This window comes from Pongo abelii, chromosome 10 (assembly GCF_028885655.2).
Source record: "Pongo abelii isolate AG06213 chromosome 10, NHGRI_mPonAbe1-v2.0_pri, whole genome shotgun sequence".
Taxonomy (NCBI): Eukaryota; Metazoa; Chordata; class Mammalia; order Primates; family Hominidae; genus Pongo; species Pongo abelii.
Genome location: NC_071995.2, coordinates 50,675,287 through 50,701,029, shown reverse-complemented (window position 1 = coordinate 50,701,029; position 25,743 = coordinate 50,675,287). Strand labels below are relative to the sequence as shown.

General features: G+C 50.6%; 1 protein-coding gene and 1 pseudogene across 1 annotated transcript; one reads left to right on the top strand and one right to left on the bottom strand.

The window, feature by feature from the left end:
- The first annotated feature begins 2,892 nt into the window (after positions 1–2,892).
- On the top strand, positions 2,893–10,741 carry KRT8 (keratin 8). Its single transcript, NM_001133893.1, is given in 8 exon segments — positions 2,893–3,311; positions 5,862–6,070; positions 6,716–6,776; positions 7,249–7,344; positions 7,898–8,188; positions 9,068–9,288; positions 9,448–9,506; positions 10,319–10,741. Coding segments are annotated over 8 exon segments (1,452 nt in total). The 5' UTR covers positions 2,893–2,987; the 3' UTR covers positions 10,510–10,741.
- Positions 10,742–21,584: 10,843 nt separating this feature from the next.
- On the bottom strand, positions 21,585–22,084 carry LOC134759479 (large ribosomal subunit protein uL30-like; annotated as a pseudogene).
- Positions 22,085–25,743: the final 3,659 nt, after the last annotated feature.

The following is a 25,743-nucleotide window of genomic DNA, read 5'->3' as shown; positions in this document are numbered from 1 at the left end:
CCTTACAAGGAGTTGTACCTGTGGGCCTGCCCCAGTCTGGTTCTCTCTTCCCTCACCACTTGGCACTAGTCCCAGGGGCCTTCTCCTTCTGCCTTTAACCCTGAGGTCCCAGGCAGGGGCCATCAGAGAGGCCGACTCTGGCCTCTTCTCCTGCACTGAGGCTGGGCTTGGGGCATCTGGGGGAAGGTTTGGCTGGGGTCTCTGGGCGATAGAGAGCTGACAAATGAGACAGAAACACTTCTGGCCCTGGACGGTTCCGGGCTGCCCCAGAAAAAAAGGGCTTCTCCTGGCTGGGTAAGGTCTGGGTCAGCCCTCCAGCCTGCATACTGCAGGGTCCCTGGCAACCCCCTTTGTCCTCACCTTAAACAAGGGACACTCCTAGAACCAGGGAACCATAAAGTTGGGGTGGAGGGGACAGAAATTTCAGGAAGGGCTTTGGGGTGCTGTTTTTTTCCTTCTTGTGCTGCCTAAATCAGGACCTGAGTGCCCCCTGCTCCCTCTAACAGCAGCGTGGGGGAGGGAAGATAGGGAGAGTGCCTGTCCTCCCTTTCCAGGGCTGCCATACCCGTCTGACCAGCCCCTCCCTCCCTCCTTCCGCCTTCCCTGTCCCAGGTTTGGCACGGGGCCCAGCCCTTCTCCCTTTGGTCTTCTGGAAAAAGCTTCTCAGCCCTGGTGGGTGTGGGTGTTTGTTGGGGAGGGGGTAGCATGCATTCCAATCACTCTTGGGAAAATTAGGCATTGTTTAAAGGAGCTGGGAGAAGGCCTGGTGTAAATAGGTGCTAACTGAATTTCCCCTGCTCCATTCAGCATAGCAGGAGGCAGGGCCTGGGGAGTGGAGGGGAGGGGAGGAGAAGGAGCCACTCACAGTGCCCGCTCTGGGGATCTGTGCATTTTTCTGGAAGGGACTTCAATGTGTGTGTGTGGGTGGGTGGGTGTGTGTGGGTGGGTGGGTGTGTGTGGGGGTGTGTGTGTGTGTGTGTGTGTGTGTGTGCATTGTGAAGAGAGCTTGTCTGTGTGTCTGTCTTTTTAAGTTTATGTCTGTCCTCCAAGGAGGGGGCTTCTGGGTCTCTCTGTCCTTCTGGGTAGGGATCCTATGTGCCTGTCTTTCTGTGAGCCTGGGTGTCTCTCCTAGAGAAGGATGGGGAAGAAACTGTACATCTGTCCTCCCAGTAGGTGGTCACCCCCTTCCCTGGGTCAGGGCTGTGTCACCTGTCCCTCTCCTCAAGGGGATCTGGCTGTCATCTGTTAGTCCTTCCAGTTCAGTTTCATCCAGTCCCCACATCACACCCTGCAGTATCTTCCAGAGAACTCAGCCCCAGTCATCAGGTAATTGCAGGTGGAATCTCTGCCTTGGGGACCTAAACCTCCTGCCTTCCACCCACAGCATGCCCTGCCCGGCCCCACCCAGGCCTGGGGTGCCTTGCTCAGCTCCCCAATCTCCAACCTCCCACAGGTGAATGCTACGTCCCAACTTGCCCTCCTGACTCACTTTGATAATGGGAGACAGGTGCAGGGACTCTTCCTCTATTTCCTCTGGCCCGTTGAGAGCCTGGGGAAAGCAGGAGGGTCCAGGTAGCACCACCAGTGCCACGCCACTCCACTGTACCCCCTGCCGTCCTGTCTCACTTCCCATGATTCACTCACTGGGAGCAATGGGAGTGACTCCCGCAAAGAGCAAGAACTAAGAAGTCCCTGACATAGCTCCCATCTCCTCTCGCCCCCCCACCCCCACCCCTGTGTTCTTTGCCTTCTAGCCCTGTTTGTCATTCTCTAGGCCCTTCAGTGAGACCTACAGTGTTCACCTGGCCCAGGGGATCCTAGGATCTTGGAAGGAGAGGAAGCCCCTGGGTTATGTTCAGGAAAAGTGCTGTGTTGGATCTCTCTCTTTTTTTTCTTTGAGATGGAATCTCGCTCTGTCGCCCAGGCTGGAGTGCAGTGGCACGATCTCAGCTCACTGCAACTTCTGCCTCCCGGGTTCAAGTGATTCTCCTGCCTCAGCCTCCTAAGTAGCTGGGATTACACCATGCCCAGCTAATTTTTGTATTTTTAGTAGAGATGGGGTTTCACCATGTTGGTCAGGCTTGTCTTGAACTCCCGACCTCGTGATCCGCCCACCTCAGCCTCCCAAAGTGCTGGGATTACAGGCGTGAGCCACCGCGCCTGGCCTTGGATCTCTTTTTATCTTGCACCTTCAGACGTAGAGGGACGACAGCCACTCTGTGTGTGTGTGTGTGTGTGTGTGTGTGTGTGTGTGTGTGTGAGTGTGTGTGTGATGCTTATTCATTCATTCATTCCACAAATATCTACCCAGACCCTCTTGGCATTGCACCAGGTGCTAGGGGTAGAACAGTAACCTGGAGAGATGAGGCAAATGGCTGATTTCAGATTTAAGGCTTTGGACTCCAGCTGTTCTGTCATCCAGCCCAGGCAGGCCCTCATAATCGCTTCAATCAGGGAGAACACAGGAGAGTTTCTTTGGGGTGTCAGCAGCTCAGAGGAGACCCAAATGCTAGGAGACCCCTTTTTCCCATGCTTCCCAGTCCTCCAGTTTATTTCCCCCAGGAGGGAGGGAGACAAGACCCAGGAGTCAGGGTTGTAGTGGCTGGGCGGCCTAGGCAAGTCTGCTTGTTACAGGCGCTTGTGCCAGGACAGGATTTCTTCCAGTTTCATATTCACTGAATTGCCTTTTCCTGGGTTTCTGGGGGTGGTGCTGGAGTGGGCTCCAGGGTTGGAACGGGCCCTTGGGTGGCGGCAGCTCTCTGCTGCCCCCACCTGAGTCCTGCCCGGAGGTGGCAGGTGACGGGTTAGGCCCAGCCCCCTCTGGGCCTAGCCACTCAGGTACGAGGCCTTTCCCCCCATCCCCCGGGGCTGGGCTCTCTTTTATAAAAGGCCATTCCTGAGAGCTCTCCTCACCAAGAAGCAGCTTCTCCGCTCCTTCTAGGATCTCTGCCTGGTTCGGCCTGCCTGCCTCCACTCCTGCCTCCACCATGTCCATCAGGGTGACCCAGAAGTCCTACAAGGTGTCCACCTCTGGCCCCCGGGCCTTCAGCAGCCGCTCCTACACGAGTGGGCCCGGTACCCGCATCAGCTCCTCGAGCTTCTCCCGAGTGGGCAGCAGCAGCTTTCGGGGTGGCCTGGGCGGCGGCTATGGTGGGGCCAGCGGCATGGGAGGCATCACCGCAGTCACGGTCAACCAGAGCCTGCTGAGCCCCCTTGTCCTGGAGGTTGACCCCAACATCCAGGCCGTGCGCACCCAGGAGAAGGAGCAGATCAAGACCCTCAACAACAAGTTTGCCTCCTTCATAGACAAGGTGAGGGTCCCCCCTGCATGGCTGACTGTGCCCGCGGCCCCTTTCTCTTGGTAGTCCCGGTCCCTATGCACATCTCCAGCCCCCAACTGGAGTCCTGCTGGGCCTCACCCGCCCTGGCAACACTCCCCCTTCCAACCTCCGACTCACCCCTCCCGTGCACCTTGGTTTGGGCTGGGTGAGGGTGGGGAGAGGGTCTGGACAGCCGGGATGAATCCTGGGGCTTCCTCCTTCCCTTTTAAACTGGAGGGTCTTGGAAGAGAGAGACAACTTAAGGGTACAGCCTAGTTCCCACCACCCCTCTCTACAAATCCCGTTCTTCCCCAGGTCATTCTGTCCCCAAATTATAAAAAATAATAGCGGTTATTGTTCTCACCCCAACTCGAGTTCTGACCGTCTTTTAAGCTGTCACCCTGCGGCAGTCCCAGCTGTTCGGGGACTACCCTCCTCCAGATTCGCCTCTTCCCCGGCACTACCCTAAGGGCTCCCCAGTGGTGCCTTTGTGATTTGTTTTCTTTTTTTTCTTTTTTTCACATAGGGGTTTGGTGTGATTCTATCATTCTAGGAGAAGGAAGTGGGTGTCTCGGTTCAAACGGGCAAATATTGATTGAGGCCTTTGGCGCCCGGAGGCCTGAGTGCGGGGGTCACAGAATGAGTCATACCCCGGCCCCTGCGCCGGCAGCGTGGGCGGGGCCGAGGGCGGGGTGAGGGACTGCGGGCAGCAGTCTCGGGACGCGCTCCTCCACCTGGCAGAGCTGGGCGTCGGGGGTGGGGTGGGCTGGGGTGGGGTGGAGGAGGCGCCAGGGCCTGGCCTCGGAAAGCCCATCCAGGATTCAAAGTCTGCGGGCGTGGGACGCCCCTCCCGGGGTTTACGTCCTGTTAAGTTTATGGCTTCAGATAACGCGGTCGCCCACCAACGCCCCTCGCCCATTCAGCCCGTGTCCCTTTCTCGCGTCCTGTCCCTGCTCCGCCCCAGCGGCCTGGCTCCACGTTCACACAGCAGGAGCCAGGCCGGGTTTTGCAGCCCTGGGACTCCGCTGCCTGAGGGGCCCCGGGCCCCTGGCGGCCCCGAGGATTGGGCCCTTCACGCTGACTGGCTCCTGGGAGGCATTGTGGGAACGGGAGGAGGGAAATCCTGGGGCAGAGTGCGCCGGGAGGAACCGGAGCCCCAGGAACCCTGTGGTCGGGGGCCCTTGGCGCTCCAAGCGCCGGGACTTGACTTGTTGACTGCGTTTTGCTAGCCCTGGTGTCCTTATAGAGAGCAGCTAAGCATAGGCTTTGGAATCTGAATTCTTGGTTCGCACTGCTCTGCTGGTTCCTGGTTATGGACTCCCTTGCCAAGTCTTATTTCCTCATCTATAAAATGAATATGAGAGCCCCTAAATCCAAGAGTTTTTGCCTATTCAAACTTACATATGTAAAGAGTTCAGCAGTGCTTCGCCCACATTCCATTAGGATAAGATGTTATAATCACTTTTTAAAAAAAAAATAATTTTGGGACAGAATGACCTGGGGAAGAAAGCGATTTGCAGAGAGTGATGGAGGGAACTAGGCTGTACCCTTAAAAGATTTCTGTCTTCCAAGAAGACCCTCCAGTTTAGAAAGATTTACAAGTTCTTTTGTTTGTTTGAGACAGAGTCTCACTCTGTCGCCCAGGCTGGAGTGCAGTGGTGTAATCTCAGCTCACTGCAACCTCCGCTTCCTGGGTTCAAACGATTCTCCTGCCTCAGCCTCCCGAGTAGCTGGGACTACAGGTGCGTGCCACCACACCTGGTTAATTAGTAGGGACAGGTTTTCAATATGTTGGCCGGGCTGGTCTCGAACTCCTGACTTCAAGAAATCCGCCTGCCTTGGCCACCCAAAGTGCTGGGATTACAAGCGTGAGCCTCCACGCCCGGCCTCTTTTTCAATCTTAACATCTTTAGAAAGGTTAGCTATTTTTGGCCGGGCGCGGTGGCTTACGCCTATAATCCCAGCACTTTGGGAGGCCAAGGTGGGTCAATCACAAGGTCAGGAGTTCGAGACCATCCTGCCTAAGATGGTGAAACCCTGTCTCTACTAAAAATACAAAAAAATTAGTGGGGCGTGGTGGCAGGTGCCTGTAGCCCCAGCTACTCGGGAGGCTGAGGCAGGGGCAGGAGAATGGCATGAACCCGGGAGGCGGAGCTTGCAGTGAGCTGAGATCTTGCCACTGCACTCCAGCCTGGGCCACAGAGCGAGACTCCCAAAGAAAGCTTGGCTGTTTTTATTGATCTGTAATATACAATCTATGTAAATGAAATTAGGCCTATTGGTTTGCAAATGCAGCTTTAACATAATTCCCTTACCTGTCTCCTTCCCCCACCCAATGCTAGAGGGACATTGCTCCCCACCTCACCATCATGCCATGCTTTCTCCCCCTGGTCATAGGTGATCCTTCCAGAACAGCTAACCAGGTGCCTGGGGTCTGGAGACCTTACTGCTTGGGAAGTGAATTAAGAGAAAAGACTGCTTGCTTCCCTCCAGACTTTGAGCCCTGGCCTGATGTAGACCTTTTTGCTCTCCTTCGTATAGGTACGGTTCCTGGAGCAGCAGAACAAGATGCTGGAGACCAAGTGGAGCCTCCTGCAGCAGCAGAAGACGGCTCGGAGCAACATGGACAACATGTTCGAGAGCTACATCAACAACCTTAGGCGGCAGCTGGAGACTCTGGGCCAGGAGAAGCTGAAGCTGGAGGCAGAGCTTGGCAACATGCAGGGGCTGGTGGAGGACTTCAAGAACAAGTGAGCAACTCCCACCCTCCACCCAACTGAAGTCACCGTGCTCTCCTCCACCCCTTGGGACCTTGGGACTAAGTCCCCATGGCCCTCTGTTGTGGGCAGTGCAGTCCTATCTAATTAGGGTGACCACATGATGAGGTTTGCTCGGAACAGTCTGTGTTTATGCCCAGGGTCCTAGCACAATTGTTGATAGTACCCACCCCCTTTCAATCTCAACTGTCTGGATTTGGACAACAAATTATGCATCAATGTTTATGTGGTAAACCTGAGACGGGAGAGATAGGCAGCCTACGGGCCTCACTTTTGTACTTAACATTCTGGCCCCTCTTTAGTTTTGACCCTTGACCTCTAGCAAACTCTAGAAAGTTCTGTTTGAGGTCTCATGTCAGGCCCTGCTGTTAACACTCTCAAGGTGTCCAATCCGATGTGTATTCATGGATTTGGAGAGAGATTTCCTGCTTCCCGTGGGCTGAGGGAGGGGTGAGGGTGGGAGAGGGCAGCTGGGGAGGGCAGAAGGACCAGCCTTCTCATATCCTGCATCTCTGTGAACTGAATTTTCCTGATTTTCACAATGCCCCTGTCTCCCAAAAGACCAAGGGCAACCTCCTTTTTGCCTTCATCCTCTAACTCTAAGTCTTTTCCTCACAGGTATGAGGACGAGATCAATAAGCGTACAGAGATGGAGAATGAATTTGTCCTCATCAAGAAGGTGAGGGAATCTCCCTTCTCCTTTCTGGACACTGGAGGCTGGGGCTCAGAGACTCAGACCAAGAGGCTTTCTGGGTTGTGTCCCTAAATATTCCTAAGTAGTGGGACAAACTCATTTATGTCAACATTTGGGTGCACAGAAAGGTAGACAAGGATGGAGTAGTAGGTGCATTTGGACAGAACTCTTGACATCGATGTTGGGACATGGTTCAGAAAACAGAGCAGTAGAACTGGAGATCTGGCTCTAGAAGGCTCCCTAGAGGAGGTGGAAGAGGGTGCGCTGCAGGAAGCAGAGGTGAAGGTGTGTGGGCTGAGAATGCACATGTGATGGGCAGAGGCTGGGCTGGGAGATCAAACCACAAAGTGGGCAACTAGAAAATCCTGTGACCAGGCCATTGGGTGGACCTTGGGAGCCCCTTGGTTGGGGTTGGGTGTGGAAACCCAGCTCAGGCTCCCCTCTCCTCATCCCCCAGGATGTGGATGAAGCTTACATGAACAAGGTAGAGCTGGAGTCTCGCCTGGAAGGGCTGACTGACGAGATCAACTTCCTCAGGCAGCTGTATGAAGAGGTATGTTCTTGGTAGCAGGAGAGTGAGGGTCCCCCAGCCTTGTCAGTGCCTCCACCCTGAGACTCAACCAGAAGCTCCTCCCAGCCCCCAGCACACTAATAAGACAAAGGCCCACTGCTGACTAATTACAGCCACCAATATTTGCTCAGCTAGTATTGGGTCTATATGTTCTATCCCCCGCATGAGGGATGAGTCATTACCCCATTTCACAGACGAGAAAGTGGGTTCAGAGAAGTGAAATAACGTACCCAAGGTCATCATAGGGTGTGGTGATTCAGCAGCAACTCTGTCCCCAAAGCCCTTGTTCCTAATCTTTGAGCTGCATTGGATCTCTCTGTGCACCTAGTATTGGTGCTGCATTGGATCTCTCTGTGCACCTAGTATTGGTGCACCTAGTTCCTTTTTCAGGAACTTTGCCCTCTCCCTAACCCTGACTCCCACCTGCTCCTCTCCTCTGCTGCCCCTGTCTTATCCCCTAAGAAAGGCTGTTGTGGAAAAGGGGGCTCCCTGTGTGCAGAGACAGGGCCTCACCACTTGCCCTCTTCCCCCACAGGAGATCCGGGAGCTGCAGTCCCAGATCTCAGACACATCTGTGGTGCTGTCCATGGACAACAGCCGCTCCCTGGACATGGACAGCATCATTGCTGAGGTCAAGGCACAGTACGAGGATATTGCCAACCGCAGCCGGGCTGAGGCTGAGAGCATGTACCAGATCAAGTATGAGGAGCTGCAGAGCCTGGCTGGGAAGCATGGGGATGACCTGCGGCGCACAAAGACTGAGATCTCTGAGATGAACCGGAACATCAGCCGGCTCCAGGCTGAGATTGAGGGCCTCAAAGGCCAGGTATGGGCAGGGCTGGGGGTGGGAGGGGATCCTTGGACACATCCTGGTGAGAGGAGATAATGTAGGAAGAGTGAGGGTTCTGGGAGTTGGGGAAGGAATCCTAGACCATGGTTCAGGAGTTGGAGGGGCAGCCACAGTTCAGCTTCTCAGTCTGCTTCTGAGAAGCTAAGGGATGCAGGGAAGTTCCCTTGGGCCAGGACAGAGGTGAAAGGGGGCTGGGGCAGGTATGTTGGGGCTCGTGATGCGTGCTCCCAAGCCTGCTTTAATCAGTCATATGCATCAGGGTAAGGTTGAGCTCTGCTGCTTTAAGGAAAGTCTAGAACCCAGGGATCTAGTCCAGTTAGTGTGGGGGGACCTTACAGTGTCGCAGGTGAGAAGGGTGTGGAGGGGAAGCACCTGGAAGCTGCTCATGTCTCCCTGATCTGCTTCCTTAGTCTCATTTATTTATTTATTTATTTATTTTTGAGACGGAGTCTCACTCTGTTGCCCAGGCTGGGGTGCAGTGGCGTGATCTCAGCTCACTGCAAGCTCCGCATCCTGGGTTCACGCTATTCTCCTGCCTCAGCCTTCGGAGTAGCTGGGGCTACAGGCGCCTGCCACCAGGCCGGCTAATTTTTTTTGTATTTTTACTAGAGACGGGGTTTCACCGTGTTAGGCAGGATGGTCTCGATCTCCTGACCTCGTGATCTGCCCGTCTCGGCCTCCCAAAGTGCTGGGATTACAGGCATGAGCCACAGTGCCTGGCCCTTAGTCTCATTTAATTTGAGCTGGGGGGAGTCAGCCTAGGTGGTGGTGGGGAGGACCCTAAGGGAGGGTGGGAGCAGGGGAGAAGAGAAGGCATACCCAACCTGACCTACTTACCTGTCCCCTACCCCACAGAGGGCTTCCCTGGAGGCTGCCATTGCAGATGCCGAGCAGCGTGGCGAGCTGGCCATTAAGGATGCCAACGCCAAGTTGTCCGAGCTGGAGGCCGCCCTGCAGCGGGCCAAGCAGGACATGGCGCGGCAGCTGCGTGAGTACCAGGAGCTGATGAACGTCAAGCTGGCCCTGGACATCGAGATCGCCACCTACAGGAAGCTGCTGGAGGGCGAGGAGAGCCGGTGGGTGTGGGGACCTCTGACTGGACCCGCTTCCCTATCCCTGGGACCTGGAGTGGGGACGGTGGGAGCCCCCTGAAGCCCCTTGGGACTTGGGGTCCTGTTGTTCTGGGCCAAGAAGGGCTAGGAGTTGGTCCTGACACCCCATTTGTCTGGGTACAGGCTGGAGTCTGGGATGCAGAACATGAGTATTCATACGAAGACCACCAGCGGCTATGCAGGTGGGTGTCCAGGGCCCTGCGATGAGGGCGGGAGGCAGGGCCCAGGGAGGGGGAGGCCTCAGCTCCAGGGAGCTCACAGTGACCTCACCCTGAGCACTCATGTTCTTGGGAGAATCCTAGGGTGGGGAGGCCCATACTCAGGACCCCAGTAAGAGTTACTATTAGAAAGCACCCAAATAAACCATAGCTGTGTGCCAGGCACTGTGCTAAGTATACTACAGGCTTTATGTGATTTATTTTATTTATTAATTTAATATAATGTTTTTGAGATGAAGTCTCGCTCTGTCACCCAAGCTGGAGTGCAGTGGCGTGATCTCAGCTCACTGTAACCTCCACCTCCTGGGTTCAAGAGATTCTCCTGCCTCAGGCCTCCCAAGTAGCTGGGACTACAGGTGCATACCACCATGCCCGGCTAATTTTTGCATTTTTAGTAGAGACGGGGTTTCACTATGTTGGGCAGGCTGGTTTCGAACTCCTGACCTTGTGATCGGTGCTGGGATTACAGGCATGAGACACTGAGCCTGACTGTAATTTATTTTTTATATGACACCTGTAAACATCTTCAGTTGAGGAAGCTGAGGTCCAGTTAAACGTACAAGGTGACACAGCTATATATATGGCAGCTGTTTCCCACCCTGTTCCTGGTTTTCCCTGACAGTTCTGGAGTAGTGGACCATGCAATCCCTGATCAGGCAGAGCTGGGTTAACCTCCCATCCCTGGGGCTGTGTTGGGAGTGAGCAGGGAGAAGGGGCATGGAGCCTGCCGCGGGGTGGGCTTCTGTACTCACGTGGCTGCCTCTGTCCCTCACCAGGTGGTCTGAGCTCGGCCTATGGGGGCCTCACAAGCCCCGGCCTCAGCTACGGCCTGGGCTCCAGCTTTGGCTCTGGCGCGGGCTCCAGCTCTTTCAGCCGCACCAGCTCCTCCAGGGCCGTGGTTGTGAAGAAGATCGAGACACGTGACGGGAAGCTGGTGTCCGAGTCCTCCGACCTCCTGCCCAAGTGAACAGCTACGGCAGCCCCTCCCAGCCTGCCCCTCCTGCGCTGCCCCAGAGCCTGGGAAGGAGGCCGCTATGCAGGGTAGCACTGGGAACAGGAGACCCACCTGAGGCTCAGCCCTAGCCCTCAGCCCACCCGGGGAGTTTACTACCTGGGGACCCCCCTTGCCCATGCCTCCAGCTACAAAACAGTTCAATTGCTTTTTTTTTTTGGTCCAAAATAAAACCTCAGCTAGCTCTGCCAACTGTCCTTGCTGTGTGTGCATCTGATGTCCACCGGGGTGGGAGGGAGGTGGTCAGGAGGCCTCTTCCTGGGACTGAGAAGCTGGGAGGGGTCCAGGAAGCAGGGGGTGCACAGCAGGAAAGTCTGACCCCCTTATCTGTTCCTAAAGAGGCTCCTTTGTTGAAACCTGGTTGAAACCTTGTTGCCATAGATGTCTACACCTGTATAATAGTCATTGACCTATGCACAGTGCTTTCTGGTTTACAGTGTGCTTTCAAATACCAAGGTTCATTTGATCTGTGCAGCAAGGCCCAAGAGGCAGGCAGAGCAAGTTTTTGAGGGCTTTATCAGCAGAGAGCTTAGTGTGCTTCCCCTACACCTTGGCATCAGGACTATCTGCATATAAGGAAAGCCAGGCTCAGAGAAGCCAAGTAGTTGGCTCATCTAGAAACTAGCAGATTTGGCATTGGAACCCAGAGCTGTCCAGCTCTCAGGCTTGTACTTCTTGGCCAGGCACATGGCCTTTCCTTGTGGCCAGACACGTCTATTTACCACCTTCAATCTTTGCAGTCAGGGACTAAGGCATCCTGGCTTTTCCATCCCCTCAGAGGTTCAGAGTCTATTCTCAGCCATTGGGTGTGTCATACCCACAATTTCTAGAAGCTAAGATTGTATGGGACTTGGCCCTTCCCCACTCCACTCAGTCACAGCCACCACCCCCTTCCTATCCTTTTTACAAGCTGTGTGTATGATATAAAGGGTGTGTGTGCATTCTGTGTTTGCATGTGGAGGGTGTACTGTGTGTGCATGGGTGTGCACAGTGTGTGAAGGGGTTTGCCTGACTCTTGAGACAACCTCCAAGGTTCAGGGTGGGAGGGGTTAGGACACAGCTGGGTGGGGCAGTGCATCCCCACAGTCCTACTCCACTGCCACCAGCACAGAGTTCCAGGCAGCCACCCTGTCCATTCAGCATTGGGCTAAGGGCACAAGTCCTTAGCACAACTGAGATGGGGGCATTTCCAGACTTTCTGAAACACCAATGGAGATTAGACAGACAGGCAGAGGGTACTGTGAGTGGGGACAAGCTGGTGCAGGAAGCTCCTGTCGGGCTCTGCTGTGGGGTCTCTCTCCAGGGCTCCTGTCTCTGGGTCCTCAGCTTCCCAGCCCCTGGGCTCCCCTCTGAGGGCCCCATCTCTGCACCTCCCTAGCTACCACACAGTGCCTCTCTAGCTACCCACATTGATGGAGCTGGGCTTCCAGACTGAGCCCAGGAACCCCCCACCGCCAACCCCTCCCACCCAGCCCCAGGGCCAGGCCCAGGGATTTGCACACTGTCACCTTAGAGGATCTCACTTTTTGGTAGTACACATTAACAGCACCATTATCCAGAGCAGGGCTCTATTTTGGCAGTGGCCCACAGTAAGAAATTCATTTTATCACCACCTGCAAATATTTACATATATGTGTGTGTGTGTGTGTGTGTGTGTGTATATATGTGTATATATATATGTGTGTATATATATATATATATATATAACTGAAACAAAAATTTCATGAAACAATACCAACCTTCTGCCTTCTGCTCACATGTAGCCTGGCCCTCAGCAAGAATCAGGTGGGTGGTGTTAGAGCCCAGTGCAGTCATAGCACCCAGTGAGAAGGATCTCTTACCATGGGTGCCCTAAGTCAATATTTTCAATTGTGCCCCATCCAATCCTCCCTGAAGCCAGTCACCTGTCTTATCTGGCCCTGTTCCCAGAAGCAGGCATGCTGGGGGCAGCCAGGGGCCCCACCAGATAGTCTCCTGGGAGTTTCCACGCCCTGGGTGTTTGCTCAGGGAAAGGCAGGATGGCTCCAGGGAGAATTTCCTTTCCCTCCCTCCCTGCTTGCTCCTTCCAGGTTCTGGTGCATCTACCATGGGATCAAGGTTACCCAGCATTAAATGGACACCATCCCTCCCATTTATCTTTCAGAAACTACACAGACAGAAGAGCTGGAAATCCAACGGTCATTTAGATGAGGGTTTTCTCACCCTTCCTCAGCAAGGACAGGAACTGACATTTCTTAAATATCCACTTCACCTGCTTGTGGGTCATCTCATTTCAACTCTCCAACCATCCTGTGAGGCAGGGCTTAAAACCCCATTCATGGAGGTAGAATCAGTCTAAGCTTATGTAAGTGGTGTCCTGACTCTTGACAGTACTAGATTTCTTTTTTCTTTTTCTTTCTTTCTTTCTTTCTTTTTTTTTTTTTTTTGAGACAGAGTCTTGCTCTGTCACCCAGGCTGGAGTGCAGTGGTGCAATCTCGGCTCACTGCAACCTCCGCCTCCCGGGTTCAAGCGATTCTCCTGCCTCAGCCTCCTGAGTAGCTGGGACTACAGGCACCCGTCACCATGCCCAGCTAATTTTTTGTATTTTTAGTAGAGACGGGGTTTCACTGTGTTAGCCTGCATAGTCTCCATCTCCTGACCTCACAAAGTGCTGGAATTACAGGCATGAGCCACTGAGCCTAGCTTTTTTTTTTTTTTTTGAGTGACAAGAGTTTCTCTCTTGTTACTCAGGCTGTAGTGCAGTGGCGTGATCTCGGCTCACTGCAATCTCCACCTCCCAGGTTCAAGAGATTCTCCTCCCTCAGACTCCGAAGTAGCTGGGATTACAGGTGCCCACCACCACGTCCAGCTAATTTTTTGTATTTTTAGTAGAGACAGGGTTTCGCCATGTTGGGTAGGCTGGTCTCGAACTCCTGACCTCAGGTGATCCACCCACCTCAGCCTCCCAAAATGTTGGGATTACAGGCGTCAGCCACTGCGCGCAGCGTTTTTCTAGAGACAAGAGTCTCATTCTGTCACCCAGGATGGAGTGCAGTGACACAATCTCGGCTCACTACAACCTTCGCCTCCTGGGTTCAAATGATTCTCCTGCCTCAGCCTCCCGAGTAGCTGGGATTACAGGTGCCCACCACCACACCCAGCTAATTTTTGTATTTTTAGTGGGGACGAGGTTTCACCAGGCTGGTCTTGAACTCCTGGCCTCAAGGAATCCGCCTGTGTTGACCTCCCAAAGTGCTGAGATTATAGGCATGAGCCACTGCACCTGGCCAGTAATACTAGATTTTTAACGCATATAAGTGAAAACAATTTTTTTTTTTTGAGACAGAGTTTTGCTCTGTCACTCAGTTTGGAGTGCAGTGGCTTGACCTCAGCTCACTGCAACCTCCACCTCCCGGGTTCAAGCGATTCTCTTGCCTCAGCCTTCCAAGTAGCTGGGATTACAGGCGTGCACCACCATACCTGGCTAATTTTTGTATTTTTAGTAGAGACAGGGTTTTGCCATGTTGGCCAAGCTGGTCTTGAACTCCTGACCTCAAGTGATCCATCTGCCTCAGCCTCTCAAAGTGCTGGGATTACAGGTGTGAGCCACTGCACCCAGCCAAAAATTTTTTGAATAGGTAACAAATACATTTTATATATAATTCTTTTTTTTGTTTGTTTTTTTGAGATGGAGTCTTTGCTCTGTCACCCAGGCTGAAGTGCAGTGGCACGATCTCGGCTCACTGCCAGCTCCACCTCCTGGGTTCATGCCATTCTCCTGCCTCAGCCTCCCGAGTAGCTAGGACTACAGGCACCCGCCACCATGCCTGGCTAATTTTTTTGTATTTTTTAGTAGAGACGAGGTTTCACCATGTTAGCCAGGATGGTTTCGATCTCCTGACCTCGTCATCTGCCCGCCTCAGCCTCCCAAAGTGCTGCGATTACAGGTGTGAGCCACCGCACCCGGCCTTTATACATAATTCAAAAGTACAACAGGACCCTTCACCAGTCACCCAGTTTGTCTTCCAGGGGGCAACTAATGCTACCAGTTTCCTGTGATTCATTCCAAGTAGAATTTATTATATATAGTTACATAGGGACATACGTGCATACATTTCTATCTATCCTTCATGAAGGGTATTGTACTATATATGTTGTTACATGCCTTGCTTTAACATTCACTCAATACCTGTTCCTTCCATATCAGTATACAAATTGCTTCTCCACTCTTTTTCACAGCTGCATAATATTCCACTTTGGGATGTGCCACAATTTACTTAACCAGTCCTCTATTGGTGAGTATTTGCTATGACAATGGTGAAGATATCTTAATAATTCCTACAAGTGGAATTGCTGAAGCAAAATGTGTGCACATTTAAATTTTAGTAGACTTTTTTTTTTTAAAGCTTGATTTCTTATTGGACTGAATTTTAGTTTTTTAGAAAATTTACATGTGTAGAAGAAGGTTCCTGTTTGACTATTCCAGATGAGCCAGGCATTATCCCCCACTTCCCTCCACTCTGCCTTTCCCAACCCAACCACCCAGGATTAAAATAATGAGTCTTTCAAGCATTTGTGGACTCTTCTGCAGATATTTTAATACCAAGGTTTTGCTCTGCCTGCCGGGTGATCTGGGCTAAGGTGGTCTAGGAGCTCCCCTGTAGTAGGGGGATCTGAAAGTGGGCTAAGGACGAGGGCAAGGCCGACTTGAGTGTAAGGTGGTGGGAATGGAGGAGTGAATGTTAAAGCAAGGCATGTGACAATGCAGACAGTACATACCCTTCATGAAGGATAGATAGAAATGTGTGCATGCATGTCCCTGCGTAGTTATATATCATAGATTCTACCTGGTGGGAAAGGAGGAGGAAGCACGACTGCAAGGAAAGGAAGGCAGGGAAGGAGACCAGCATGGTGGGTGGCCCCCTAGTTCAGTCTCCACGCTGCCCTTTTACACATTGTGGTGGGCATAGTTGCTTTGTCTAGCCAGGACCCCTTCCCCTTTCTTCTAGTAATGCAAAGCTTCCCCACCTCCACTCCTGCCACGCCCCACTTCTTTTCAGGAACTGTTCCTCCTTAGCTCACAGGATCTCTGTCCAGGCACACGGGGTTCACAATGGGCCAGCCTTGGCCTATCACAGTTCCCTTTGTTTCCTCCTTGCCGAGGCATATTGTACATACAATAAAATGCAAAACGTGCTTTAATGGGGAATGTACAGCCTGATGAGTTTTTTATTTTTTATTTTTATTTATTTATTTATTTTTTGAGACGGAGTTTCACTCTTGTTGCCCAGGCTGAATTGCAATGGCGCGATCTCGGCTCACTGCAAGCTCCGCCGCCCGGGTTCAAGCGATTCTCTTGCCTCAGCCTCCTGAGTAGCTGGGACTACAGGCATGCGCCACCACGCCGGGCTAATTTTGTAGTTTTAGTAGAGACGGGGTTTCTCCATGTTGGTCAGGCAACTCCCGACCTCAGGTGATCCACCTGCCTCAGCCTCCCAAAGTGCTGGGATTACAGGCGTGAGCCACCGTGCCCGGCGCCTGATGAGTTTTAACTTATGTTCACACCTGTAATGTAGAACATTTCCTATATCACAGAAGGTTCAATTGGGCCCCTTGCCAGAGTGCACTTTTTTTTAGTAGACTTATTTTTTAAGAACAGTTTTAGCTAGGCGCGGTGGCTCATGCCTGTAATCCCAGCACTTTGGGAGGCTGAGGTGGGCGGATCACGAGGTCAGGAGATCGAGACCATCCTGGCTAACATGGTGAAACCTCGTCTCTACTAAAAAATACAAAAAAATTAGCTGGGTGTGGTGGCGGGCGCCTGTAGTCCCAGCTACTCGGGAGGCTGAGGCAGGAGAATGGCGCGAACCCAAGAGGCGGAGCTTGCAGTGAGCCGAGATCGTGCCACTGCACTGCAGCCTGGGCGACAGAGAAAGACTCCGTCTCAAAAAAAAAAAAAAAAAAGAAAAAAAGAGCAATTTTAGGTTCATAGCAAAATTGAGCAGGAGGTAGAGGGTTCTGATATACATTCTGCCCCTACACCTGCATCCCACATCAGAGGGCTGCATTTGTTGCAACATCATCAACATCCCACCTCAGAGGGCTACATTTGTTACGATTGATGAACCTACATTGACATATCATTATCACCCACAGTCCATAGTTTACATTAGAGTTAACTCTTAGTGTGGACATTCTATGGGGGCCACGTAGCTACCATTACAGTACCATACAGAATAGTTCACTGCCCCCAAAATCAGAGTGCATTCTCAAAAATATGAATCAGATTCGGTTACTTCCTTATATGGAAAACCCTTTATTTTTATTTTATTTTTTTCTTTTCTTTCTTTTTTATTATACTTTAAGTTCTAGGGTACATGTGCACAACATGCAGGTTTGTTACATATGTATACATGTGCCATGTTAGTGTGCTGCACCCGTTAACTCGTTAACTCGTCATTTACATTAGGTATACCTTCTAATGCTATCCCTCCCCCCACCCCCACCCCACGACAGGCCCTGGTGTGTGATGTTCCCCACCCTGTGTCTAAGTGTTCTCATTGTTCAATTCCCACCTATGAGTGAGAACATGCGGTGTTTGATTTTCTGCCCTTGCAATAGTTTGCTCAGAATGATGGGAAAACCCTTTATTTTTGACACCCAGAATAAAGCCCTGAATCTTGACTTGGCCCACAGGCTGTGCCTACTCTTCCTCCTCTGAGGCCTCATCCTGGCCACTCTGTCCCTTGCTCTCTGATGCAGTGGTGCAGGCTTTTCAGGGCATAGCTGACATGGAATTTGCTTCTGCTCAGGGCATTGCATGGCTGGTCCCCTGCTTGGAACACCCTGCCTTTCCTAGTCACTCCCAAGCTTTCCGCTCAAACGCAGCTTCCCCAAGAAAGTCTTCTGACACCACAAGACAAGACAAAAAGTTTTATGACACCACAAGACAAGAAAGTCTTCTAGACACCACAAACTGAGTGGCGTGTTTCTATGATAAGTTCCCAAGGCACCCTGTATTTTCTCCCTGTAAATTACAGTCACTCATTCATCTGCAGAGGTATTTTATTAGTATCAGCCTTACCCCATACACTGTAAGCTCCATGAGGGCAGGGACCAAGCATGTCTGCTTGGTTCTCCACTGGTTCTTCAGTGTTTAGCAGAGTGCCAGGCACATAGTAGGTGGTCAATAAAAATTATCAAATAAAAAGGAATGAACCATTTCCATATTGATGGCCATCTTTTTTATTTTTTTGAGACAAAGTCTCACTCACAAAGTCACCCAAGCTGGAGTGCAATGGCATGGTCTCGGCTCACCGCAACCTTCACCTCCTCGGTTCAAGCGATTCTCCTCCCTCAGCCTCCTGAGCAGCTGGGGCTACAGGCACGTGCTACCATGCCTGGCTAAGTTTTGTATTTTTAGTAGAAATGGGGTTTCATTATTTTGGCCAGGCTGGTCTTGAACTCCTGACCTCATGATCAACTCACCTTGGCCTTCCAAAGTGTTGAGAGTATAGGCGTGAGCCACCGAGCCCGGCCCAAACAATTTGGGAGTTTGATAAGTTTTTTTTTTTTTTTGAGACAGAGTCTCACTTTGTTGCCAGGCTGGAGTGCAGTGGCATGATCTCGGCTCACTGCAACCTCTGCCTCCTGGGTTCAAGTGATTGTCTGGCATCAGCCTCCTGAGTAGCTGGGACTACAGGCACGTGCTGCCAAAACCAGCTAATTTTTGTATTTTTAGTAGAGACAGGGTTTCACTATGTTGGCCAGGATGCTCTTGATCTCCTGACCTCATGATCCGCCTGCCTCAGCCTCCTAAAGTGCTGGGATTACAGGTGTGAGCCACCATGCCTGGCCAGCCATCTATTTCTTTTTCTGCAATTTTAACCCTTTTAAACTCTTTCCTTTTGGGGAGATGTATTAATTCGCTCAGACCTAATCCAGAAACAGCTGGTGGATTGATCTTTGAAAGCATTTCCCCACGAAGTGGCCTTGAAGAGATTCTGGACCACACCCAGCCCATGACAGCAACTGACACTCTTTAGGTGCCTGAGGAAGGGGTGAGCAGAACAGAGGTAGGGCAGAACTTGGCTTGCAACATGTCTAGAGTGTGTGCCTGGTGCCTGGGAGCTGGGGAGGATGGTGGCAGAGGGGAATACAAAGACACATAACACAGGATCCTTGTCCTCAAACTCTTTCTAGCTGATCTGGAAAAACAATACATATTCCAGAAAAGTCAATTTCATTTGTTCAGTCATTAAGCAAACATTGGGCATCTAGGGTGAACCAGGCCTTGTCTTAGGCAAAGGATGGAGGAGGGACTAGGTGTTTGGAACATGGCAAGGTGAGGAAGAGTGTGCATGGTGGACTGTGGGGATTTAGTGAGGCATTGAACCCTAGTGGTCCCCTAATACCTGTTCTCCCCTTTTCCTCAGTAATTAGAATCCTATTTTTTATTTGGGTATACGGCTTTCTGGAATAAAGACATTTTCCTGCATTGTTTATGATTAAGCTGTGGCCATGTTTCGAAGGGATAGAAGTAGAAGTGGAGGGTACAGGGTCTAGGAAGTGTCCTTAGGCCGGGCCTAGTGGCTCACGCTTATAATCTCAGCACTTTGGGAGGCTGAGGTGGGCGGGTCACCTGAGGTCGGCAGTTCGAGACCAGTCTTACCAACATGGAGAAACCCCGTTTCTACTAAAAATACAAAATTAGCTGGGCGTGGTTGGTGGCGCATGCTTGTAATCCCAGCTAAGCGGGAGGCTGAGGCAGGAGAATCGCTTGAACCTGGAAGGCGGAAGTTGCAGTGAGCCGAGATTGTGCCATTGCACTTCAGCCTGGGCAACAAGAGTGAAACTCCGCCACAAAAAAAAAAAAAAGGGGTCCTTAAAGGGAGAGGAAGGGTGAACTGCTTCTTTCACCCCTCCTTTCTGCCAGCAGGAATGCATGCATAATGGCCAAAGTTTAGCAGCCATGTTGGACCATGAGTGACCTGGTGAATGGAAGTCACCCTTGGCTGAGCAAGAAAGAGATGGGATCTGGGTCCCTTCCATAAAGCAGTGCCATACTGGCCTTAGACAGACTATCTCTATAGGTCTGGGAATTGAGAGATAAATATCTGTCCGGATTGAGCCACTGTTTTTTTTTTTTCTTTGTTACTCCCAGCTGAAGCGAATCCTAAGACTGAGCACATCAGCTTGTCTCAGAGGTGTGGCTGCCGGAGGTGTGGCTGGGCGATGAGCAGAGAGAACACTGGCAGGGAAGCAAACTGGCTTCCACATTCTTGGCTTGCTCTGGGACATTTGGGAAATCCCTGCCTTCTCTGGGCCTTGGTCCCCTTTTCTTGAACAAAGAGGAGGGGCTGGACTTCCTGTTTTTCACAATACCTTTGAGCCAACCCACTTTATTCTCTGGACATTTTGTTGGGTCACAGAGGCCTGGGATGCAGGGCTGAGAAATTTGTGGTTGATCTCAGCAGCAGTGGGTGACGTTGGAGATTGTTTTTCTTTCTTTTCTTTTCTTTTCCTTTCCCTTCCCTTCTCTTTTTTTATCTTTATTTTTACTTTATTTTATTTTATTATTTTTTTGAGACGGAGTCTCGCTCTGACACCCAGGCTGGAGTGCGGTGGTGCAATCTCGGTTCACTGCAAACTCTGCCTCCCGGGTTCACGCCATTCTCCTGCCTCAGCCTCCCGAGTAGCTGGGACCACAGGCGCTCACCACTACGCCTGGCTAATTTTTTGTATTTTTAGTAGAGATGGGGTTTTACAACGTTACCCAGGATGGTCTCGATCTCCTGACCTCATGAGCCGCCTGCTTCGGCCTCCCAAAGTGCTGGGATTATAGGCTTGAGCCACTGTGCCTGGCCCTTTTCTTTTCTTGTTTCTTTTTCTTTTTCTTTCTTTTCTTTTCTCTTTTATTTTCTTTTGAGATGGAGTCTCATTCTGTTGCCCAGGCTAGAGTGCAGTGGCATGATCTGAGCTCACTGCAACCTCTGCCTCCCAAGTTCAAGCAATTCTTGTGCCTCAGCCTCCCCAGTATCTAGGATTACAGGTGCGTGCCACAACACCTGGCTAATTTTTGTATTTTTAGTAGAGATGGGGTTTCACCATGTTGGCCAGGCTAGTCTTGAATTCCTGACCTCAGGTACTCCACCTGTTCAGCCTCCCAAAGTGCTGGGATTACAGGTGTGAGCCACCTCGCCTGGCCTGTTTTTCTTTTTTTGTTTTTCTTGGGGTGTGGGGAGCAAGGAAGGGAGCTGATGGAAGCAGTTTCAGGAAGATGGGCCCTGGCATCCTCTGCAAGGGACACATGATTAAAGTCAGCACAGTGGGATAAGCCCTGGGTGAGGGGGCAGAAGACCTAGGTGGGCACCCTGGCTCTGCCACTCACACAGGATCTATGACCCTGAGGATGTTGCCTCCCTGCTCTGAACTTCAGTTTCTGACAGTGAAATGGGGACAATCACATTGCAGTGTGTTCATGAGGATTAAATGCAGTAATGTTTATTAAGGTGATGCATGTGAAGATGTTTTGCAAACTATAAATAAAGATGCATGCTCTTTCCCTTAGGATCCCCTTCGAGATGAACTATCCCTCTGTCCCCTTCTGTGTCCCTCACCCACCCCAAGGCAGCACATTCACTTTCCACAACCTCCATTCAGGTTTTCTTTTTCTTTTTTTCATTTTGAAAGCAGGAACTGTTTATTAATTGACCAGATTAGAAAAATAATCCTGGTAGCTGGGCGCAGTGGCTCATGCCTGTAATTCCAGCACTTCGAGAGGCAGAGGGGGGCAGATTACAAAGTCAGGAGTTTGAGACCAGCCTGTCCAACAGGGTGAAACCTCGTCTCTACCAAAAATACAAAAAATTAGTCAGGTGTAGTGGCAGGTGCCTGTAATCCCAGCTACTCAGGAGGCTGAGCAGAATTGCTTGAACCCGGGAGGCGGAGGTTGCAGTGCTCCGAGACCATGCCACTACACTCCAGCCTGGGCAACAGAGTGAGACTCTATCTCAAAAAAAAAAAAAAAAAAAAAGATTATGGTAGACACTTAGTTCATCCTTCTAATAAGCCTATTGATGTAGTCTTCCCTGTTGCCAACATTCATTTTCTAAAAAATGGGTGGTCTTTTTCTTCATTCCACCTCACGGAGAGGAGAATTTGAAGGGCCACAGGAAGTTATTTGCTTTTTTGAAGTTTTCCAACAGTACAGATCTCACGAATCAGATCCTCCATGCAGATGATGCTGTATTTACCAAGAGATTAAGCAAGCAAAGTGTTCTCCATCAAGGCAGCTCATTTCTTATTAATTTTGTCATAACCACACTTATAGATTAGTTCATTTACTGACTTCAGATTTGGGTACCCCCAGGCAATATATGGTTCTACAAATCCTTAGCATGTTAGTAGAAGACTTGTTGAGCTTCACAAAGCTTCCATTGAAGATTTGACAAAGGTGAAGAAGTTGCAATGCCTTTTGGTCCTGTGGGCTCACACATTGATACCTCTGATTCTGATGATCGCCAGCTTGGTTGGGTTCTGCAGGTACATAGTGGTTACCAGCTTGCTGAGCCATTTGAATCTCAACAGTTCTATCTATCTGCTTATATTCCTTGTGATAGTGCTTCACTTTTCCATAGATGAGCTTCCTCCTCGCCTTTTTTTTTTTTTCAAGACAGAGTTTCGCTCTTGTTTCCCAGGCTGGAGTGCAATGGTGTGCTCTTGGCTTACTGCAACTTCCGCCTCCCCAGTTCAGGCAATTCCCATGCCTCAGCCTCCTGAGTAGCTGGGATCACAGGTGCCTGCTACCACGCCCAGCTAATTTTTGTATTTTTAGTAGAGATGAAGTTTCTCCATGTTGGCCAGGCTGGTCTTGAACTTTTGACCTCAGGTGATCGGCCCGCCTCAGCCTCCCAAAGTGCTGGGATTACAGGTGTGAGCCACTGAGCTTGGCTCTCCTTGCCTTTTGAAGCATCGTTTGGGCAAACTTCTTTCTCAGGCATGCAAAATAATATGGAAAAAAGCTCAGGTTTTTCCAGGACACCTCCATGGTTCCAGCCAGGAAAGAGCTCCATTCAGGTTTTCCTTCTCATGTCTGCATTGGGTTTCAGTTTCCAAAGCACTCAGGAAGTCTCTGCCTTGTTTGATCCACACATGTGCCCTGTGAGGCCGACTAAAACCCCATTTTATAGGCCACGGAGGGGCAGACTCTTAGGGTCGCCTAGCTATTTGGTGGCCGCATGGATCAGAACAAAGGGCTCTAAACCTGAGCTTTTTCCAGATTATTTTTCCTGCGCAGACTCTTCTAATTTAGGAGAAACTTGCAGGCTTGGAGGAGAGGACCCGAGTGGGACCATGCTGGATGGGCCTGCCTTGTGGTGGAGAGAGGGAGACAGTCACCACCTTTGCTCCTTTGGGTCTCTTTATCCAGGCTCCTGGCGCCCCCTGGAGGGAATTGTGGGGAGTGTCCAGCCAAACACCCCACCCTGCCGTCTCCTGGCTTCCAGGTGGTCCCCTGACAATACCTTTCCTTCCAGCTCCGTCTACTTTTGGGTATTTATTAAAACAGTAAGACTTGTGAAATTAAATAATTCAAACTTAAAGGTGTTGGAACTTTAAATTATTTTGAGCCCTGAGTGGAGGATAACTATGTGGCCCGTGCCACACACACGCAGCTGTGACTTCCTCCTTTTCCTGTAAATGATTAGAAGTAACCAAATAGTGTCAGAGATAAGACTCCCTCAGATCATTACCCCTCCTCACGGAATGTTAACGCAATCTTCTTTGGAATGTAGCAAGCTGTAATCAATCAAATTGCTGTGACCTATGTACTGGCTTTGTATGGAAAATGTGGAACTCTGTTAAACTTCCCTGTTTCTGCCTAGAGAAGTAAAACCCTGGGAACGCTGACTCCATTCCTTTGAAGTCTGTCTTTTCTGGGAGGCCATCTGGGTGGCTAGCCTCTAACTTTTGTTTTTTTGTTTTAGAAACAGGGTCTCACTTTGTCATCCAGGCTGGAGTGCAGTGGCTCAGTCTCAGCTCACTGCAGCCTCTACCTCCTGGGCTCAAGCAATCCTCCCATCTCAGCCCCCCAAGTAGCTGGCATTACAGGTGCATGCCACCAAAACAAGTTAATTTTTTGTAGTTTTGGTAGAGACAGGGTTTCACCATGTTGCCCAGGTTGGTCTCGAACTCTTGAGCTCAAGTGATCCGCCCATCTCGGCCTCCCAAAGTGTGGGATTACAGGTATGAGCCACCATGCCCTGGCCTATCCTCAAACTTTATGCTCAAATAACCTCAATACTTAGGCACATTTCTGACTCTCATTGTTAAAAGTTGACAGAATGTAAGAACTTGGTTTTTTATTATTTACTTATTTATTTATTTTTTGGCCAAAGGAATAAAAATCTTAAATGCCAATGGGGGCAGGTAGCTAAGGTAAAAGAGCAAAGTAGGTCTATAAGAAAATGCAGACAGACATTAGGCTGAGCACGGTGGCTCACACCTGTAATCCCAGCACTTTGGGAGGCCAAGGCAGGAGTTCGAGACCAGCCTGGCCAACATGGTGAAACCCCATCTCTACTAAAAATACAAAAAATTAGCCAGGAGTGGTGGCACACACCTGTAATCCCAGCTACTAGGGAGGCTGAGGCAGGAGAATCGCTTGAACCCAGGACGTGGAGGTTGCAGTGAGCTGAGATCACACCACTGCACTCCAGCCTGGGTGACAGAGTGAGACTCCATCTCACAGAAAAAAAAAAAAAAAAAGAAAATGTAGACAGACACATAATGCTGTTTGCTCATTAGAAACTTTGGCATATTCCTTGTGTTCACAAAGAATTATGCTTTGCCTTACTTTTTTTTTTTTTTTTGACGGACTGTCACTCTGTCACCCAGGCTAGAGTGCAGTGGTGTGATCTTGGCTCACTGCAACCTCCGCCTCCCAGGTTCAAGCGATTCTCCTGCCTTAGCCTCCGAAGTAGCTGGGACTACTGGCACATGCCACCATACCCGGCTAATTTTTGTCATTTTAGTAGAGACAGGGTTTCACCATATTGATCAGGCTGGTCTCGAACTCCTGACCTCAGGGGATCCACCCACCTTGGCCTCCCAAAGTGCTGGGATTACAAGTGTGAGCCACCGCCCAGCCTGCCTTACTTTTTTTTGAAGCATATGGGGCTCTTATTCTCTCACATAGATTGAAATGTAGACACAAGTGTGGTTTAATTTTCTGTTTCTCCTCTGGCTTCGCTCTTCCACCGGGGTGAGAAATCCAAGGGGCCCAGGGAGTACACGCCCAGAAAAGGCCTGTGTCCTGAAGTCCTGTCCAAATGGCCTAAGCATTCTTCAGGAGCTGCTTGGACTTCTTCCCCATGCCCCAATTCCTGCATACTATTAGTCCTGGGGCAGCTGGGGTGAGAATTAGGGGTGTCTAGATCTGCACTGTCCAGTAAGGTTGCCACTATTCACATATGGCTACGTGACTTGAAATGCAGCTAATCTGAATTGAGATGTTTTGAGAATATAAATTGTACACTCAATCTTGAAGGCTTAATATAAGGGAAAAAGAATGTAAAATATCATATTAATTACATATTGAAATGATATTTGGAGTATATTGGGTTAAATCAAATATATTATTAAAATTAATTTCACCTACTTTTTAAAATGTGTGTACTAGAAAGTTCCATAAGTGGCTTCCACTTGTATTTAATTTACTTATATATTTCTTTTTTTTTTTTTTGAGACGGAGTCTAACTCTGTCTCCCAGGCTGGAGTGCAGTAGCACAATCTTGGCTCACTGCAACCTCCACCTTGTGGGTTCAAGAGGTTCTCCTGCCTCAGTCTCCTGAGTAGCTAGGACTATAGGCGCATGCCACCACGCCTGGCTAATTTTTTTTTTTTTTTTGAGACAGAGTCTCGCCCCGCCTAGGCTGGAGTGCAATGACATTATCTCAGCTCACTGCAACCTCTGCCTCTTGGGTTCAAATGATTCTTCTGCCTCAGCCTCCGGAGTAGCTGGGATTAAAGGTGCCCACCACCACACCCAGCTAATTTTTGTATTTTTAGTAGAGACGGGGGTTCACCATGTTGGCCAAGCTGGTCTCGAACTCCTGACCTTGTGATCCGCCCACCTTGGCCTCCCAAAGTGCTGGGATCATAGGCGTGAGCCACCGTGGCCAGCCAGCTAATTTTCTGTGTTTTTAGTA